General features: G+C 42.5%; 2 protein-coding genes across 4 annotated transcripts in view; both read left to right on the forward strand.

Annotated features, from left to right (window-relative positions):
* Window positions 1-1,625: 1,625 nt before the first annotated feature.
* LOC106587210 (protein FAM219B) lies at window positions 1,626-8,450 on the forward strand. The gene is made up of 6 exons (XM_014175358.2): window positions 1,626-1,872; window positions 5,120-5,234; window positions 5,363-5,456; window positions 5,564-5,641; window positions 6,148-6,199; window positions 6,522-8,450. Exons 1-6 carry the CDS (start codon window positions 1,798-1,800, stop codon window positions 6,669-6,671), a joined length of 564 nt encoding a protein of 187 aa, XP_014030833.1. The 5' UTR covers window positions 1,626-1,797; the 3' UTR covers window positions 6,672-8,450.
* A 1,034-nt stretch (window positions 8,451-9,484) lies between these two features.
* Window positions 9,485-18,111, forward strand: part of LOC106587208 (AT-rich interactive domain-containing protein 3B) — a 74,468-nt gene continuing 65,841 nt past the window's right edge. For 2 of the 3 annotated variants that reach the window (XM_014175355.2, XM_014175354.2), the window contains exons 1-2: window positions 9,485-9,933; window positions 11,245-11,895. In XM_014175355.2, the coding sequence (XP_014030830.1) occupies window positions 9,898-9,933; window positions 11,245-11,895 (687 nt within the window). In that variant the 5' untranslated portion in view covers window positions 9,485-9,897. The remainder of the gene's footprint in view (window positions 9,934-11,244; window positions 11,896-18,111) is intronic. The other variant, XM_014175353.2, reaches the window with a different exon arrangement.

Raw genomic sequence — 18,111 nt, forward strand, 5'->3', positions numbered from 1 at the left:
CAAATCTGTTCACTCTAACCCCGGAATATAATGAAATTCCAAAGATCTGGAAATCAGCATTTGTCCTACCACTTTTAAAAGGGGGAGATCGAACTCTTTTAAATAATTATAGGCCAATCTCAAATCTGTCACCCCTGTTGGAAATACTTGAAACCCTTGAGTGAACAGCTAAAATAGTTTTTATATACTATTTTATCAATGTACCAGTTGGGCTTCAGGAAGAAGCATAGCACAATTTCTGCAGCCATGAAAGTTTTATAAATGATATCATTGAAGCCCTTCACAAAAAATAGCACCGTGTCTCACTTTTTATTGATCTAAGGGTTTTGATACAGTTGATCATGCTATTCTGAGGCAGAGATTGTCGAGTGTAGGTCTTTCAGGGCATGCAGTTGCATGGTTTGCTAACTATCTGTCTGATAGAACTCAGTGCACACAATTTGATGGGCTCATATCTGTTAAATTGTCTGTCTGTAATGGTGTGCCCCAGGGCTCTGTACTTGGTCCCCTCTTATTCACTATTTATATAAATTAGACAAATGTGCAAAATGCACAACTTCACTTATGTTGATGATACTGTTATTTGTTGTTCCTCATCTCGCACAAAAGCTTTCCAGAACTTGCAAACTGCTTTTTATATACTGTTCAACATACCTTGTGTCAATTGAAGCTTATCCTCAATACTGACAACTAAACTAATGGTGTTTTCTAAAGCAAGAAATACATTATGAACCTTACACCCATTACTACCTGTCAGGGCAATGAGATTGAGACTGTAACCTCATAAATATCTTGGAATTTTAATTGATGGCCTCTAATTAAATTGCATATTCAACAATTTACAAAAGAAATTAAGCTGAAGTTGGGATTTTATTTTAGGAATAAGGCCCGTTTTTCTTTTGAAGCCAGAAGGAGGCCAGTATCAGCTACATTTATGCCTTTACTAGACTATGGGGATATTTTATATATGAATGCTTCCACTCAGTGTTTGAGATCAATTGACACCCTTTACCATGGCGCATTGAGATGTATTTTAAACTGCAAAACTCTTACGCACCACTACACTTTATATACCAGGGTTGGCTGGCCTTTTCAAGTCACTGGTATACTTTTTTTTTTACAAAGCCATTTTGGGTTTACTGGTATTTTTATTGTTCAGAAATGTGGTGGGTACTCTCTTCGTTCGCAGGACTTTATCCTGCTAACTGTTCCAAATGTCCGAACTGAATTTGGTAAAAGGGCTTTTATGTACTCTGCGCCATCGGCTTGGAACGCCTTACAAAATACTTTTAAACTGGAAGAATTTGTCCCGATTGGTGTTTTTAAATCACCGATGAAGAATTGATGCTTATTCTCTGACCTGTCAATGTTTTTAATTTGTTGTTTTATGATTTTGTTATACTCTTGTGAATTCTATGGTTTTTACAAGATTACTTGTAGTTTTTCATGTTGTCTGTAATTGTGTGCTGACTATCTTGGCCAGGACGCTCTTGAAAAAGAGATTTCAAAACTCAATGAGCCCTTCCTGGTTAAATAAAAATACGATCACCAGAAAGGTTTGTTACCTGTTTGCTACAACTGAAGTTCTCCCACCTTGTGGTTTCTGATGTCATGGGGTAGGGATGAAGGAAGGACGGTGAAAGTAGTCCAAGGCTTCTCTTGACAGGAAGCGGAAGTGGTCCTTAGACTAGCTAGCAGGAGTAAAAGACAGCAGCGATAAAACATCCTTTCATGGATGGTTGGAAATACAGTCAACATGCCTGTTTTAGCGTGTAAAGCGTGAACATTCCCACCAACATGAACAACATTATGGAGGAACAGGAGAGGGATACTCTCCTTGCTGCAGTCCCCGAGTCCCAAGTTTTGACGCCGGTAACTATGTTTTGGCTAGCTCGCTAACCAATAACAACACGCAATCTGATATCTGCCAACTCTTTTCAAATGACAGCCAACCTTGCTACAATTCTCTCAGCGTATAACGTTACTTGGCTTGTTATTTACGGTCTACTGCGAACGTTAACTAGCTACGTTTGTGTAAGCTAACCATACTAGCTACAGATTGTACACCAGATAATGAGAACGTTATTTACATATGTCATTTAGAAGACGCTCTTAAACCTAATTTCTCTGGATAAGTGCCTTGCTCAAGGGCATACCGGTATATTTTCCACCTAGTCGGCTCGGGCATTCGAACCAGCGACCTTTTGGTTACTGGCCCAACGCTCTTATCAGCTTGGCTACTTGCCGCATCCAGCAACTTTAGGTTCACTAACAAATATTAAAAAGAGGATATGTTAAACTGTGTAGAATACACACCAATATCGTTCTTTTGATATTTCAAAACATCTTGTGTAATCTTAACTATTCTGTTACCCCTTTACACTCGTGGGAATATGCCTGTATTGCACAGGAGGTTGGTGGAACCTTAATTGGGGAGGAAGGGCACATGGTAATGGCTGGAGCAGAATAGGTAGAAAGGTATCAACAACATCAAACATGGTTTCCATGTGTTTGCCATTCCATTCTGCCCATTCCAAGCATTATTAGCCGTCCGCCCCTCAGCGGCCTCCTATATGGAAAGGGCTAAATAGGAATGTTTCTTACAGAAGAAATATGAAAATTATTTGCATAAACATAGCTATGGTAGCAACTGAAACGGAAGAGTTTCGTAAAGTTAAGGACACAACACGACTGAAATCAAAACATTACACTGTTGATTTTATGATATAACCAAAGAGTTTGGGTGTCCGTTACAGGACAGCCCCATACAAACCATCGCCATAGATTTGAACTAACTTTTATTTGACTATACCTTTTTTAGGTCTCGATTTGGGTATCTTTTAAATATACATGACCAGTTGCAGGTGGTTCATTTGAATTTAGAAAATGCTCAGTTATTAAAATAAATGTTTTTCTTGATGAAGTAATCCAACAATGTTTATGCCGCCATCTTGTCTATTTAAAATCTTCTCTCATTGAGCGACACTTTGGGAAGTGTCCTGATGGCACTCACTTGTGTCGATCAATGTGAGAAGATTTTTAAATAGACAAGATGGTGGCATAAACATTGTTGGATTACGTCATGGAGCGAAACATTTATTTTAAAAATTGAGCATTTTCTAAATTGGTGGCAATATACTCGGCTAGTTATCTATTTGATTCAAATGAGGCTAATAGCAGGGCTAATTTGTAGTTGTTTAGCAGCGTTAGGGCAAGGCTGTTTTCCTGTAGTGGTCTTCCAGGGATCCTCTATTTGTAACAGAATCCGGCATGACATTTCATACTTGAGGTCGACCGATTTCTGATTTTTCAACGCCAATACCGATTATTGGAGGGCCAAAAAAAAGCCGATACAGATTTTTAATTTTTTTACTTTTTTTTATATATATTTTTTTTAAATGTATTTATTTATTTTTAATACTGAATGAACACTTATTTTAACTTAATATAATACATCAATAAAATGAATTGAGCCTCAAATAAATAATGAAACATGTTCAATTTGGTTTAAATAATGCAAAAACAAAGTGTTGGAGAAGAAAGTAAAAGTGCAATATGTGCCATGTAAAAAAGCTAACGTTTAAGTTCCTTGCTCAGAACATGAGGACGTATGAAAGCTGGTGGTTCCTTTTAACATGAGTCTTCAATATTCCCAGGTAAGAAGTTTTAGGTTGTAGTTATTATAGGACTATTTCTCTCTATACCATTTGTATTTCATATACTTTTGACTATTGGATGTTCTTATAGGCACTATAGTATTGCCAGTGTAACAGTATAGCTTCCGTCCCTCTCCTCGCCCCTACCTGGGCTCGAACCAGGAACACATCGACAACAGCCACCCTCAAAGTATCGTTACCCATCGCTCAACAAAAGCCGCGGCCCTTGCAGAGCAAGGGGTACAACTACTTCAATGTCTCAGAGCGAGTGACGTCACCAATTGAAACGCTATTAGCGTGCACCCCGCTAACTAGCTAGCCATTTCACATCGGTTACACCAGCCTAATCTCGGGAGTTGATAGGCTTGAAGTCATAAACAGCGCAATGCTTGAAGCACAGCAAAGAGCTGATTGAAAACGCAGGAAAGTGCTGTTTGAATGAATGCTTACGAGCCTACCACCGCTCAGTCAGACTGCTCTATCAAATCATAGACTTAATTATAACATAATAACACACAGAAATACGAGCCTTAGCTCATTAATATGGTCAAATCCGGAAACTATCATTTCAAAAACAAAACGTTTATTCTTTCAGTGAAATACGGAACCGTTCCGTATTTTATCTAACGGATGGCGTTCCTAAGTCTAAATATTGCTGTTACATTGCACAACCTTCAATGTTATGTCATAATTATATACAATTCTGGCAAATTCTGGCAAATTCTGGCTCTATCTTGGCCAGGTCGCAGTTGTAAATGAGAACTTGTTCTCAACTAGCTTACCTGGTTAAATAAAGGTTAAACATTATTTTTTTTATGTATTACGGTCTTTGTTAGGAATAAATGGTCTTCACACAGTTTGCAATGAGCCAGGCGGCCCAAACTGCTGCATATACCCTGACTGCTTGCACGGAACGCAAGAGAAGTAGCACAATTATCCTAGTTTAAAGAAATTAATGTTAGCAGGCAATATTGCAGGTTTAAAAATATATACTTGTGTATTGATTTTTAAAGAAAGGCATTGATGTTTATGGTTAGGTACACATTGGTGCAACGACAGTGCTTTTTTTCACGAATGCGCTTGTTAAATCATCACCTGTTTGGCTGAGTAGGCTGTGATTCGATGAGAAATTAACAGGTACCGGATCGATTATATGCAACGCAGGACAAGCTAGATAAACTAGTAATATCATCAACCATGTGTAGTTAACTAGTGATTATGTTAAGACTGATTGTTTTTTATAAGATAAGTTTAATGTTAGCTAGCAACTTACCTTGGCTTCTTGCTGCACTCGTGTAACAGGTAGTCAGCCTGCCACGCAGTCTCCTTGTGGAGTGCAATGTAATCGGCCACAATCGGTGTCCAAAAATGACGATTACCGATTGTTATGAAAACTTGAAATCGGCCATTCCGATTAATCGGTCGACCTCTATTTCATACATTCCTGATTTTCACATGTCAAGGGTCCTGGCACTGGCAGCAGCTCAAGACCAAGGGCTACAGATGGGGGCATCAGACCTTTGGAGAAGAGGGGACCCTACATCATGTCCAAAGCCTCAGCCATTCACATGAAACTACGTAAGTGCATTCCTGGCCCTAGATTGACACAATTCCTGTTTAAAGTCTTGTGATGTTTCAGTGTAGTCATAGCCTATGTTTTTATTTAAAGTGTTGTTCTTCTGCATGTGACTGAATCATGGCTTTAGAGAAACACCGTGAGTTGGCCCGCAAAGCAATGAAGAAAAAAGGCCTTACCTCAGGGGGTCCAGTGATGCAACAGCCCAGGCAAGGAGGAAAGAGGTAAGAGGAGAGGAGGGAGAAGTATGTTTGTAGGCGTGCATGCAAGCATAATGGAATTTGAGGTATTCGAGCTGTTATAATTCAAGTTTTTCTTGTTCCTCTTGTAGAAGTGTGAAGTTCAACAAAGGTTATGCCGCTTTGAGTCAGCACGCTGAAGATACACTGGTAGCATTGGAATCAGACAGGTAAAGGACTACACACATGGCACTGAATGTTGATCTGCGCAATCGTTCGTCGCACTGTGTTTTAGGGACCACACGCTGGTGGATGTCTGACAGTGCGCAAATTATGGCTGGCACTCAGTTCAGAGGTGCTAAGTACTCTCTCCGGCCAACACTATTGGCAAGGCACTACTGACTGCAGACACTACTGACTACAGACAATCTCTAAAGAGCCCTATGTTTATTTAGGACGTTTTTTATTTAACCTTTATTTAACTGGGCAAGTCAGAACAAATTGTTATTTACAATGAAGGCCAAACCCAGACGATGCTGGGCCAATTGTGCGCCGCCCTATGGGACTCCCAATCACGGCCGGTTGTGATACAGCCTGGAATCAAACCAGGGTCTGTAGTGATGCCTCTAGCACTCAATCGTAAATTACCTTTTAAATGGCACATTGTCCAAATCCTCGATTGGATTGAATCCCAGCCTAAGAGTATTCCTAATGACATCTTGTCTTGACCTTGCAGTGATGATGAGCTAGATGTCGAGCAGTATTCCTCAGGATATTCTTCAGCTGAGGTGAGTGTGTCCAGTGTATACTATACTCAGACCATGCTTCTACATAGAAAGGCTCGTTCGTTGGGCAGCAGTGCTCTCTATCAGGAGCAGGGTTCAGTTTCAATATAAAATAGTTGTCCCTTTATAGTCAACTACAAATGTATTCATATTTAAACAACATTCAATGCAATATACACCATTATTGCAAGTATACACCATTATTGCCTAAATAGGCTGTGTAATAACAAATATCCAGCCTATCCTCACACCTGTTTCTTACACCTCCTGTCCGCATACCTTTTTGAATTGTCATTCCACGGCTGACTTGTTGACCTCTGTGCAGGTGCACCCAGACCTGAGCAGGCAGCTGCTGCAGGATGGATACCGGCTGGATGAGATCCCTGATGACGAGGACCTGGACCTCATTCCCCCTAAAGCCATGGGTTCCTCAGCCTGCTGCTGCGCTGAGGACCCGTCGTGCTCTGTGCAGTGAGGAGGGCACTTAGTGCTGTGACCTGGCTGACCCTGCAGCTCTGTGTTTAAAGACTGGACCTCTGTTACCCTGACCTTAGCCACTGTTTAAGTCGAGCAAGGCCTCCCGTTACCCAAACCCCACCACTGTCTAAGCATGGAACCCCCCTAACACTTTAAATGGCTAGCCACTGTTTTTGCAGTGCTCTATACACCCTAAGTAACATTAAGCATGGACTGAAGTCATCCAAAGCCTTAGTCACTGTCCTAGCAGGGCTCTCTGTCACCCCAAAGGTTGACCTCTGTGTTATTTTGGAACTAGATGAAATGCTAACCATGTTGCATCCCCTCTCAATAGACAGGTGCAGGGTGATTAATCTCTGGACATGCACTACACTCATTCACCTGATGGAGAAGGTCACTGTCTTGTTGTCCTCTTTGGCATATCACTCCCAGGTCTATTTAAACATAGAAAATTGATATGCAAGGTAATATGCATACAGCAAATGTCCTAGAGCGGTTTGAAGGCTAAAGCTTTTTCTACAAGCTTGTCTTGCTCCAATTCACTTTTTTCAAAGTAAGCCCTTTGAAAACAAACCTGAACATTCCATAACTATAGCTTCATTGATTTAGAATTTTTAATCCATCTTCCTAAATTCCCTGTTTTTGTTGTAAATCCCTGGTGTTAATCTTGGGTCTAACCTCAGACCCTTAGGTGTCTTTGACACTACATGGTTTACTTTTATGTGAATTAATGCTTTAAATGATATAGGGATACTAGCACTTACTCTTATGTCAGGCTGCCTTCCAATGCTTTCTCCCAAAAAAGTGTTATGTTAAAGGGTTACAAAATGGCACTGTTTACTGTAATGTTACAGCAATGAGAACTGTGGTCAATCTTGTCCTGCGTGTTAGATGTAACATTACAGCCCATGGTGTCACTGAGGTTAACCACTACCTCCTGGCAATGCTGTACACAACAGCACAATAACCCACTTGATCCTCTCTGTCTACTACATATAGTAGTTACTAGATACTCAGAGGGACATGCATACAATATCAGAAGGCGATCTGAACAGACAAGTCACCTACATGTTACATTTTGATCACTCTCTCTCTCTCTCTCTCTCGCATGTCACTCGGCAAATTGTACATTTTCCCACCCTAATGTTAGTGTTTTGGTATCTTCTGGTTTTAAAAACAAGCAGTACATTGTGAGTACACTAAACATTTTGAAGAATTCTGTCTGTGTTGTCAAGCATTAGAATGAGTGATTCTCATTGCTCAAGCCCTTACATGTGTGGCTAAAGATAAGAAGTGTGTTTGCTAGTTGCTGTTTATCAGTGCAGACTTAATGTGGAAGTGTGTGTTGGTCTGGCTGCGTTTACACAAGTGACCCAATTCTGATATTTTTCAATAATTGGTCGTTTGACCAATCACATCAGCTTTGAATAAGAGCTGACGTGGAAAGATCTGGCATGATTGGTCAAAAGACCAATTAGTAGAAAGAATATCAGAATTGGCTGCCTGTTTAAACGCAGCCATTGAGTGCTTGACCTGTGTCGCTAGAAAGAGAAATATTGGACTCATCACCATCCGGTGCCGTCAGTAGCCAGTCGATGCACTTGCCTGTACTATGCAACTAATGGGACAATCTGCTTCTGTATCCTAGTTAAAACAATATACCAAGTGTTACTGAGTGCTAAATGCATTAACTTGAAATATTATTATGTAAAGGAAACACTATTTTTATTTTATTCTAAATATTGTTTTGCTATATTCAATATAATTAATTAATATACACATGTCCTTTTGTAATTTTCTTCTGGTTTGCTGGAGGGGATGTTACACCATTCAAAGTTATTCTCACAGAATTCAGAGAACTATCAATCTAATCTCTATGTCAAATATTTGTTTTGTGGAAGAGTGTGGATGTACAGCCATGAGGAAGCAGAATATGTTTATGTTGAGTATTCTGGTATATTACGGGGCGGCAGGTAGCCTAGAGGTTAGAGCGTTGTACTAGTAACTGAAAGGTTGCAAGATAGAATCCCCGAGCTGATAAGGTAAAAATCTGTCGTTCTGCCCCGGAACAAGGCAGTTAACCCACTGTTCCTAGGCCGTCAGTGAAAATAAGAATTTGTTCTTAACTGACTAAAGGTAAAATAAAAAATATTGGAAAGGCAACTTGATAAAGCAGGTTGGTTAGAATAGATTAAGGGTGTCATACTGGTCTGCTGGTTTATCCTTTCAATTAAGACCTAGACAACCAGGTAAGGGGAGTTCCTTACTAATCAGCGACCTTAATTCAACAATCAAGTACACGGGAGGAGCGAAACACCACAGCCAGTCGACGCTCTGTGGAATGAGTTTCACACGTGGAATAAATAGATCGTTAACTGAACGTAAAGACCACACAGACAGTGGAGCCATAGTACCAGACCAGAGCATTACCATCCACATCCGTTTGGGGGCAGAATTGAGTTGTTACAATATTACATCATGGCAAGGGAAGTAGCCAACAGACTGTCATTACTTGCGTTATGTACATGCATCACTGTATAAATGTGTCTTTGTAGGCTATTTTATAGCTCACTGCTCAGCAGAGTAATTTTTATCTGGGATTATAAATTGCATTAGTACTGTACCTCAATGGTTAAATTATTTTAACTTTGCATTATCATTGTTTGCCAAAAATGTAGGGCAGGCTAATTATTCAACATGCAAGTTATCCACATGTTAAATGTAATTGTACTGAGGGAAAAAGCCTGTCAACATAACAGCGACACGCGATCTACTATGTACTATTTAATAGGCTGTAGTTTGTAGACTGTGACAAGTGTTGCCATTCTCATAAAATTGCAATTCTCATGAGATTTGCATACGCATAGTAACTATTCAGCCAACGCTGCGCTGGAACTCTGGAACTTGTTGCTGTCACTGGGCGGGCCCTAATGATGTTGTACGCCTAGACGGGGGGTGTAATTCAAGTGAAGGAAAATCGAGTCAAGGGAGTTACTTCAACCGCAAGCTTTCGAGATATGAGATCGGGCCATATTTCATGTCTGTCTTTCTCTAATTTAAAAAAAGAAGTGGAGAAAGATACAATTGAGAGTTACACAGCCAACATTCTGCCTATCAACTGGTGGACAAATGTAACCCCCCCCCTGCATGCACAAATTCTCTGTGTTTACAAGTGATTGAAACCGTGCCAGCGAAGAGGGAAAAAGATAACCAAGGAAGGAGGGATGGTGGACAATTCCGGTAGCAGCAAGGCACAAATGGTGAGTTGTTTCCCCCTGTTTGGCGCTGTGCCCTGGCTAGGTCTCGGTTGTGTCATAGCCTAGGAGCGAAGTGGCGAAGATTTATTTGCAGAGCAATGTAGGCTAAAAGCATTAGGCTATCAAATGTAACGCTTTAAAAAAAAAAATGAAATCCTTATTACTATTTGGTTTTGATAGTTTAGCGTACGTCATTGCCAATTTCCTGTTTTAATTACAGTTGTAAATCCGACGGTAAATACATAATGTATCGTGCAAAACCCAATAAAATAGATCAAATGCATATTTTCATACACTGTATTTGCGCCCCTAATATAATTTATATATATATACTTTTTTTCTGTGTGCGTAGCCTACAAACTAGCCAGATATTATACTATACGCTGTTGACTCATTCGTGTACGTTTTTCTGGAGCCACGCCATATACACCCTGAAGGCTAATTTTGACTTACTGCACGAATAGGAAAGAAGAGGCTGTAGGCCTATGTGTTTTGGATAAAATTATATTCCAACTTGAACCATATCAGTCATCTCATTTTGAATATAGGATACATCTGGGTTGGTTCTTGTTTCGGATTGAAGCTAAATTGTACATTTTTTGATGAGAAACAACTGTTCGAGGCAACATGTTTCACAATTGTTTCAAAGTTGTTATATTGTTACAGATGTTTCTGGCAAAATCGTATTCGGTTTATATTGTTTTGGCTCATTCTTAAAGTGGTGCATATCTATTTCAATTGATTGTTATGCGTGAACTCGAATTAATTTTTTGAAATCAGAAGCATGAATGCAATATGATGTAGATCTATCTACAGGACAAAACGTGGTCCTGTAACTTCTGCATTATGTGCAGCTGTGCTGAACAGTGTGTAATTGGCTATCACTACACTTCTGTACAAATGTGTCCTGCATTTTACTACTGTGCTTTTAAATACAATCACGTGTAGCACCAGCTATTGCATACCATACAATCTCTTCCGTGCAGTCAATTTTTGTTGTTGTTTATCAAAGGTATTTGGCCTATCTTCTCCCCTTTTTCTCAATACCAATTAGCCTTTCCCTCATCTATTGTGCTCATGTTGAAACTTACCCATGTTATCCTCATGAAGTGGATGGTTTGTTGTAGCCTACTGTACTAAGTCTGGCGGTGACTTAACTCAAATCCTGACAGATAGGACTTTTTTTAGATGTTTAAATAGTCCACTTTGTGTAATGCATGTTTTTATTAGAACCGGGAATGCCAGACATCCAGTGGTAATTTGAGTTGTTGGTTTATGGTTGACTATTGATGTCTTTCTCACTTCCTCTCCCAGCCCAGCATGTCACAGGAGAGTGGTCTGGGGGGTGTCTATCCTCAGGGAGGCACGGCAGGAGGAATGAAGCTGGAGGCTGTCATGGAGCAGCTGCAGCGCCAGCAGCAGGCCAGGCTGGAGATGGAGCGCAAGGAGAGGCGGCTCCGCGAGGCCCACATCATGTACGCCCAACAGGTAGCAGCGCAGCAGGCCATCCTGGCCGCGGCCCGGGCCTCTGGAGCTGGCTTCATGGGCAAGGCCCTGGTTGGAAGTGGAGGTTCAGGAATACCCAGAGGAGGCCCACTGTCCCGGGTCTCCAACCAGAGCAGTGTGGACTCAGAGAGGGAGGACGAGGAGGACAGAGGCCGGGATTCAGGGGATGAAGATGATGAGGAGATGATGGATGGAGATGAGGGGAGCGAGGAGGAAGAGGGAGGGGCTAGTGGTCTTGAGTACCTCCGCAAGCAGACACTGGCTCTACAACAGGGTGCCTCCCACCTCCCAGCGAATCCTTTTGGTAGTTACTCTACCTCGGGCCCCCAGCATGCCCCATTGCCACCCGTCAGGATGAAGCAGGAGCCTGACGAGAGCCGCTCTCCTGCAGGGCCCCACTCTGCCTCCTCCCCCAACGGGCAGGCCGACTGGAATAGCTTTGATGATCAATTCAAACAGGTAAGGCCACCTTGGCTTACCGCCAATCTACTGTCCATATTACTGTATGTCAGTTCTCCATTCTTAGCTATATATTCAAAATCCTATCCCCAGTTGAATTTTGTCTGCCCTTGACATGAAAGAGTAGAGTTGTCCACATGAAGAAATATTGCCACATCTCTCTGAATATTTATCCTCAGCAGATAATCTGGCATCAAAGTCGTACTATCTCTTCCCCAAACACAGTGAGTCAACACAAAGCTGTGTAATGAAAACACAAATGTCCCCTTGGTAAGTAAGCGTCATATAGGAGGAAAGCCTTTCGCTATTTTCCAGTCTCCTGTTGTGTGTTTTGTCTGATTGTCCCGCCTGCCCCTGCTGTGAGTGGGTGGGTTAATCTTAGCTTCGACACAGACCTCTCAGCCAGTATCTTTGTGAGACACTTACAATCACTGGGGGGGCTGAGCCGCTCTTTGGCTTTTGTGGCCAAAAATCCTAGAAGTGTGCACTGGCAGAGGGCCAGGCACGTGTGTTGCTCGCTCTCACTCACTCTGCGCTCTCTCGCACTCAGTGATTTCTCTCTTGTGCTCTCCTGGCAGACATACAGCACATGGGTTGGGAAGGTAGAGGTATCCTACAGCACAGTAGTGGTGCTACCCATCTGAAGGGTTTCAGCACTGTGCCAAGTATATTTTTTCATTGAAGGTAAATATTTCCTCACCGCTGTGTTACAGGGTGACATAATGCTGAGTGGAAGCCAAGCTATCCTTCATGGTTGAGTCAGCACTAAGGAAGTAGCATGTGCTGTGTAACAGCCCACCAGTGGTTGATATAAAAAGCCATGTTGCACTGGAGTTGACAGATGTAGGAGGCAGAACAGATCTGTTGCTGTGACTGACCATTGCATTGCGTGTGCTGCACTCATTTTCCCCAAGGATGTCATTACTCTCTATTTAAAGGGGAAATGGCTTTGGGACTGTCACTCCGTCTATTTCCAAATTTAGCTCCACAAGGGTGATGATGGAAGGGGAAGTAAATAAATGACAGCAGAATGAGCCCTGAATTAGCGTAGGCTACAGTTATCACAGAGAAAAGTCAGACAGGAGAGAGGGTGGAGTAGACTTCTAGCTACCACTACTAGATCACAGTGGAAACAACCTGAATGAAATTAAGTTTGACCACATTGTTGTGTGACTGTGAACAAAAACTGCGTCATTGGTGGCGACATGTCGACCACCTCTAACCTGTGTCTGTTTAGGCCAGCTGTCAGACAGCCACCAGTGATCAGAGCAGGAGAGGTGTCACAGAGCCCTGGCCTGGCTATCTCTGGTGTGTTTCTTTTATTAGGAGAGGGGGTTGATCCTGGGGGGTTGGGGAGGCATTGTCAAATGAGAATTAGTCTGCGCTTTGTTTTGTTTCCTTTTTTTATCTTTCCTGTCTTTATGACGGCTCATCTCTTGCGGCAGTTTCAGGTTGCACTGTTGAAGGGGGACAGTGGAGGCAGGGTGACTTTTTTTTGATGGTATTGTCTTCAAGAGGCTGGAGAAAAGCCTCAACAAATGCCACAAATACCATTCTCTGAGGGGGTGTTGATAATATTTTCAAAAGCAATGGCACACCATAACCTGACCGTCACAATAGTTAGAAGCAGCCTATTATGTACATTTATATTAAGACGGTTATAAAAACCAAATGGAACAAGCTACCACTGATTTGGATATTATTCTATTAGCCTAGAATGAGAAAGGGGGATACCAAGTCAGTTGTACAACAGAATATCCTCTGACAGCGTTCCAGTCCTCCAGTACCCCCAACAGCACACATTTTTGTTGTAGCCCTGAACAAGCACCCCTGGTTCAACTTGTCAATTAATCATCAAGCCCTCAATGACTTGAATCAGGTGAGTTTGTCTGGGCCTACAACAAAAATGTGTGCCGTTGGGAAACACTGCTCTACGACAGCCCTCTGTGTCAAAGGAGCGTGGTGTAAATATCGAGGGCGGAGAGAGTTTCTGTGTTTTCTGTCATTGATGCATGTGTCGTGACCTCGGCTCTGCCCTAAACAGCAGAGTAAATCATTGTCAAACAAGAGGATGGACAAAGGCATTGCGTGGATTGTTGGCCAGAGTGTTATTGCGCCTGCACAGATCTCGGTCTCTCTGTGTGTAATCTCCCAGTGATTAATAGAGTAGTAAATACGCCTGTGGACCGTGCCCTGGGTGTGTGTGCTCCTGGCCCCCGATGGTGTCATGCAGTAATAGCTAACTCTGCCTAGCAGTTCCATACTGGAGGGGTTGAGCTGGGCATTCTCTAATGATAATACAGGTGGTAGTGGTAGACTAGAGGTGGTTTTGGTTTCGCTGGTTTATCTGCTGTTTGTTCATGTTTACGTCTTTTGATGTTCCTTCATTCTGGTGTCAAGGGAGACCTAACCAACAAAATGGAGACTAACCAGGGCCTCATTTGCATTGTAGTGATGACAGAGAAAGAGGGAGTCAGGGAGAGCTAAGCTGGGTCTAGGAGGGAGGATAAGCCTCTCTCATCTCATCATTAAACTCCAAGCCCTGTTGGTTTGTACTGCTGGCTCCTGCTAGCTACTGGCCAGGCATTAAGACATGTTTGTTGAATGCATGCTGTTGCATAATTTAGCTGTCACCTCAGCAACGCATCAGTCAGGAAATGGGGAGCTGGCTTCATAGCTGCAGCTGCCTGCGACGCGATCGATGGAGGTTGTGGGAGCTGCTTTTAGAGCAGGGAGTGAATGTTAGGTCTCATTTATGGCTCATGGATTATGAATGAAGACACAAACTCAGCAAAAAAAGAAACGTCCTCTCACTGTCAACTGCGTTTATTTTCAGCAAATTTGTGTAAATATTTGTATGAACATAAGATTCAACAACTGAGACATAAACTGAACAAGAGACGTGACTAACAGAAATTGAATAATGTGTCCCTGAACAAAGGAGGGGGGGGTCAAAATCAAACGTAACAGTCAGTTACTGGTGTGGCCACCAGCTGCATTAAGTACTGCAGTGCATCTCCTCCTCATGGCCTGCACCAGATTTGCCCGTTCTTGCTGTGAGATGTTACCCAAACTCTTCCACCAAGGCACCTGCAAGTTTCTGTACATTTCTTGGGGGAATGGCCCTAGCCTTCACCCTCTGATCCAACAGGTCCCAGACCTGCTCAATGGGATTGAGATCCGGGCTCTTCGCTGACAATGGCAGAACACTGACATTCCTGTCTTGCAGGAAATCACACACAGAACGAGCAGTATGGCTGGTGGCGTTGTCATGCTGGAGGGTCATGTCAGGATGAGCCTGCAGGAAGGGTACCATATGAGGGAGGAGGATGTCTTCCCTGTAATGCACAGTGTTGAGACTGAGCTTGTTGTCATTGCAGGCAGTCTGAGGATGCTGTGACACACTGCCCCAGACCATGACGGACCCTCCACCTCCAAATCGATCCCACGCCAGAGTACAGGCCTCGGTGTAACACTCATTCCTTCAACGATAAACGCGAATCCGACCATCACCCCTGGTGAGACAAAACCGCGACTCGTCAGTGAAGAGCACTTTTTTGCCAGTCCTGTCTGGTCCAGCGACGGTGGGTTTATGCCCATAGGCGACAGTGTTGCCGACGATGTCTGGTGATGACCTGCCTTACAACAAGCCTACAAGCCCTCAGTTCAGCCTCTCTCAGCCTATTGCGCACAGTCTGAGCACTGATGGAGGGATTGTGCGTTCCTGGTGTAACTCGGGCAGTTGTTGTTGCCATCCTGTACCTGTCCCGCAGGTGTGATGTTCGGATGTACCGATCCTGTGCAGGTGTTGTTACACGTGGTCTGCCACTGCGAGGACGATCAGCTGTCCGTCCTGTCTCCCTGTAGCGCTGCCTTAGGCATCTCACAGTACGGACATTGTATTTTATTGCCCTGGCCACATCTGCAGTCCTCATGCCTCCTTGCAGCATGCCTAAGGCACGTTCACACAGATGAGCAGGGACCCTGGGCATCTTTCTTTTGTGGTTTTTCAGAGTCAGTAGAAAGGCCTCTTTAGTGTCCTAAGTTTTCATAACTGTGACATTAATTGCCTACCGTCTGTAAGCTGTTAGTGTCTTAACGACCGTTCCACAGGTGCATGTTCATTAATTGTTTATGGTTCATTGAACAAGCATGGGAAACAAGTGATGAAACCTTTTACAATGAAGATCTGTGAAGTTATTTGGATTTTTACGAATTATCTTTGAAAGACAGGGTCCTGAAAAAGGGACATTTCTTTTTTTGCTGAGTTTATTTACCAGATGTATTCCACTATACATTTTGACAGTGACATTTCAAACAAATGCAGCCTGATGCATCTGCACAGAAGACTGCTGGGAAGGCAACTGGAAATGTGTGAGAAATGGTTTCTTTGCACGGTGACATGGCTTCAGTTCTCAGATGGAGGCTGTGGTTGGAATCATGGGGCCTCTCTCCCTCCTTGCCTAGTCTGTGATACAGTACAGGTGTACGACGTCAGTATGACCTGGTTAAAGGCTTCACAATGTTGCCTTGTTTGTATTCACTTTCCAATGTCACTTACCACCTGTTGTTTTTCCAATAATGTTGTATACTTTGTTCAGTTTGAACTCTCCCATCTCCTTTGTTTAGCAAACGAACATCCGGTTTGTGTTCTCCTATCCCTATGGAAATGTCATTAAGGCATTCTGGATGGACAGCTACTGCTAGGGATCTGTAACTATTACAAGCCAGATTCTTGCTGTGCTTAGTTCAGTTAACACATTCTGCTTTTAGTTTATTTTCTTACCTGCCGCAGGCTGGAGTTCTTCTCACAAGCCTTTTTCAATCAACATAATTTCCTGGCCTAGATAATTATTCACATCTATTTAAGGAACCATTGTGCAACACCTATTTGTTGTACAGCTGAACGCATAAAAAAAAATGACATGAAAGGTGTCTCATTAATTCTACACAGGTTTTCTAATGGTTGTTTAAAGACTGGTTGAATAATTATAGCCTAGTCCTGTTATTCATTTGGGGGTTGTAGAATGTTAGTGTATACCGTCTTTTGTCCACTCAGATGGACGTCTCTTATGGAGCTGGCAATACAGGAACAAACGTTTAATTATTTTACTGATGTTCTACTGAGACTGAAATGTTGGTTACATAAGATCCATAACTTTTTTGTGGACCAAGATTTCTTTTGAATTCATAATACAGGAACTAACAGAATAAAAACGCATCAAGAACACACGTCCTGTGGTCTGGGCTTTCTTTTCGTGTCCTAATGTGATTCATGTGATTGATAGGCTGAGCGCTAAGGGGTTAACGTTGCCTAATTTGGTCTGTTAATTTCAGAGCTTGTCTCAAAACAGATTAGACATGCTGCTCAGAGCTTCCATGATTCCAGCTTTATTTTTAGTTTGTGGTGGACAACTACCCTGTGAGATTGTGGCTGGAGCCAGCATTTATGATAACACAGTTTGAGAAGTTTATAATTATTTACATTTAGGATATCCATAGTTTGTTGCTCTTGTGTTAGGCTGATTTTAAGATGTGGCTTTAACAGTGTGTTTGAACTAACTGGCTTTGTATACATTTCTAATTTCATGCTTCAGGCAGTCCACATTAATGAATTATGTATGTTGTTTTTCGTATGTATTGCAATCCAGAGTCTTTATTTTCATAACATGGCTTTCAGTGATGTAGCGTTTCTAACTCTTTAAACAGACTCGGGCGCTGTGTTTATACATTTGCTTCACATGGTGCGTTGCGTCTGTAGTGGGATTTTCTGTCTATTTTCGTGGCTCAGTGCTTTGTGGGACTTCGTTGTGCCTCATTAACACAGGGCCCTGGCTGGGTGGTTTGGGTGAAAGAGGCAACACGCGATTAGCACCGACTCCACCATTCTAATAGCACTCTTTCCATCAGAGAACAGTCTGCACTCAATGTAACTGTGTTAGTTTGTCATGGTATAGAAACAAATACAGAACCTGTTTAGGTGTCAGATATACAGAGATTTAGAACGGAGACTTGAGCCTGACTAATCTCGTGAGATGATCTAACCGTGGGGTTATAGGAAGGCCCCTTTGTGGGAGTTGGTTTGCGCTAACAGTCAAGTGTGGAATATTCCGCTAACCTAGAAGCAGAGCGATGGAGGGGGAGATGTTGTAGAAGGTGGAGGGGTGGGGTCAGGGGGATATTGGTCTGTCTCAACATTGCACTGCCCCACCCAAA

The sequence above is a fragment of the Salmo salar genome, chromosome ssa26 (genome assembly GCF_905237065.1).
Source record: "Salmo salar chromosome ssa26, Ssal_v3.1, whole genome shotgun sequence".
NCBI lineage: Eukaryota > Metazoa > Chordata > Actinopteri > Salmoniformes > Salmonidae > Salmo > Salmo salar.

Coding starts and splice junctions, on each gene's coding strand:
- LOC106587210 (XM_014175358.2), top strand. CDS start 1,798: ATGAACAACATTATGGAGGAACAGGAGAGGGATACTCTCCTTGCTGCA. Junction 5,235..5,362: donor AGCCATTCACATGAAACTAC/GTAAGTGCATTC, acceptor TCATGGCTTTAG/AGAAACACCGTGAGTTGGCC. Junction 6,200..6,521: donor CAGGATATTCTTCAGCTGAG/GTGAGTGTGTCC, acceptor ACCTCTGTGCAG/GTGCACCCAGACCTGAGCAG.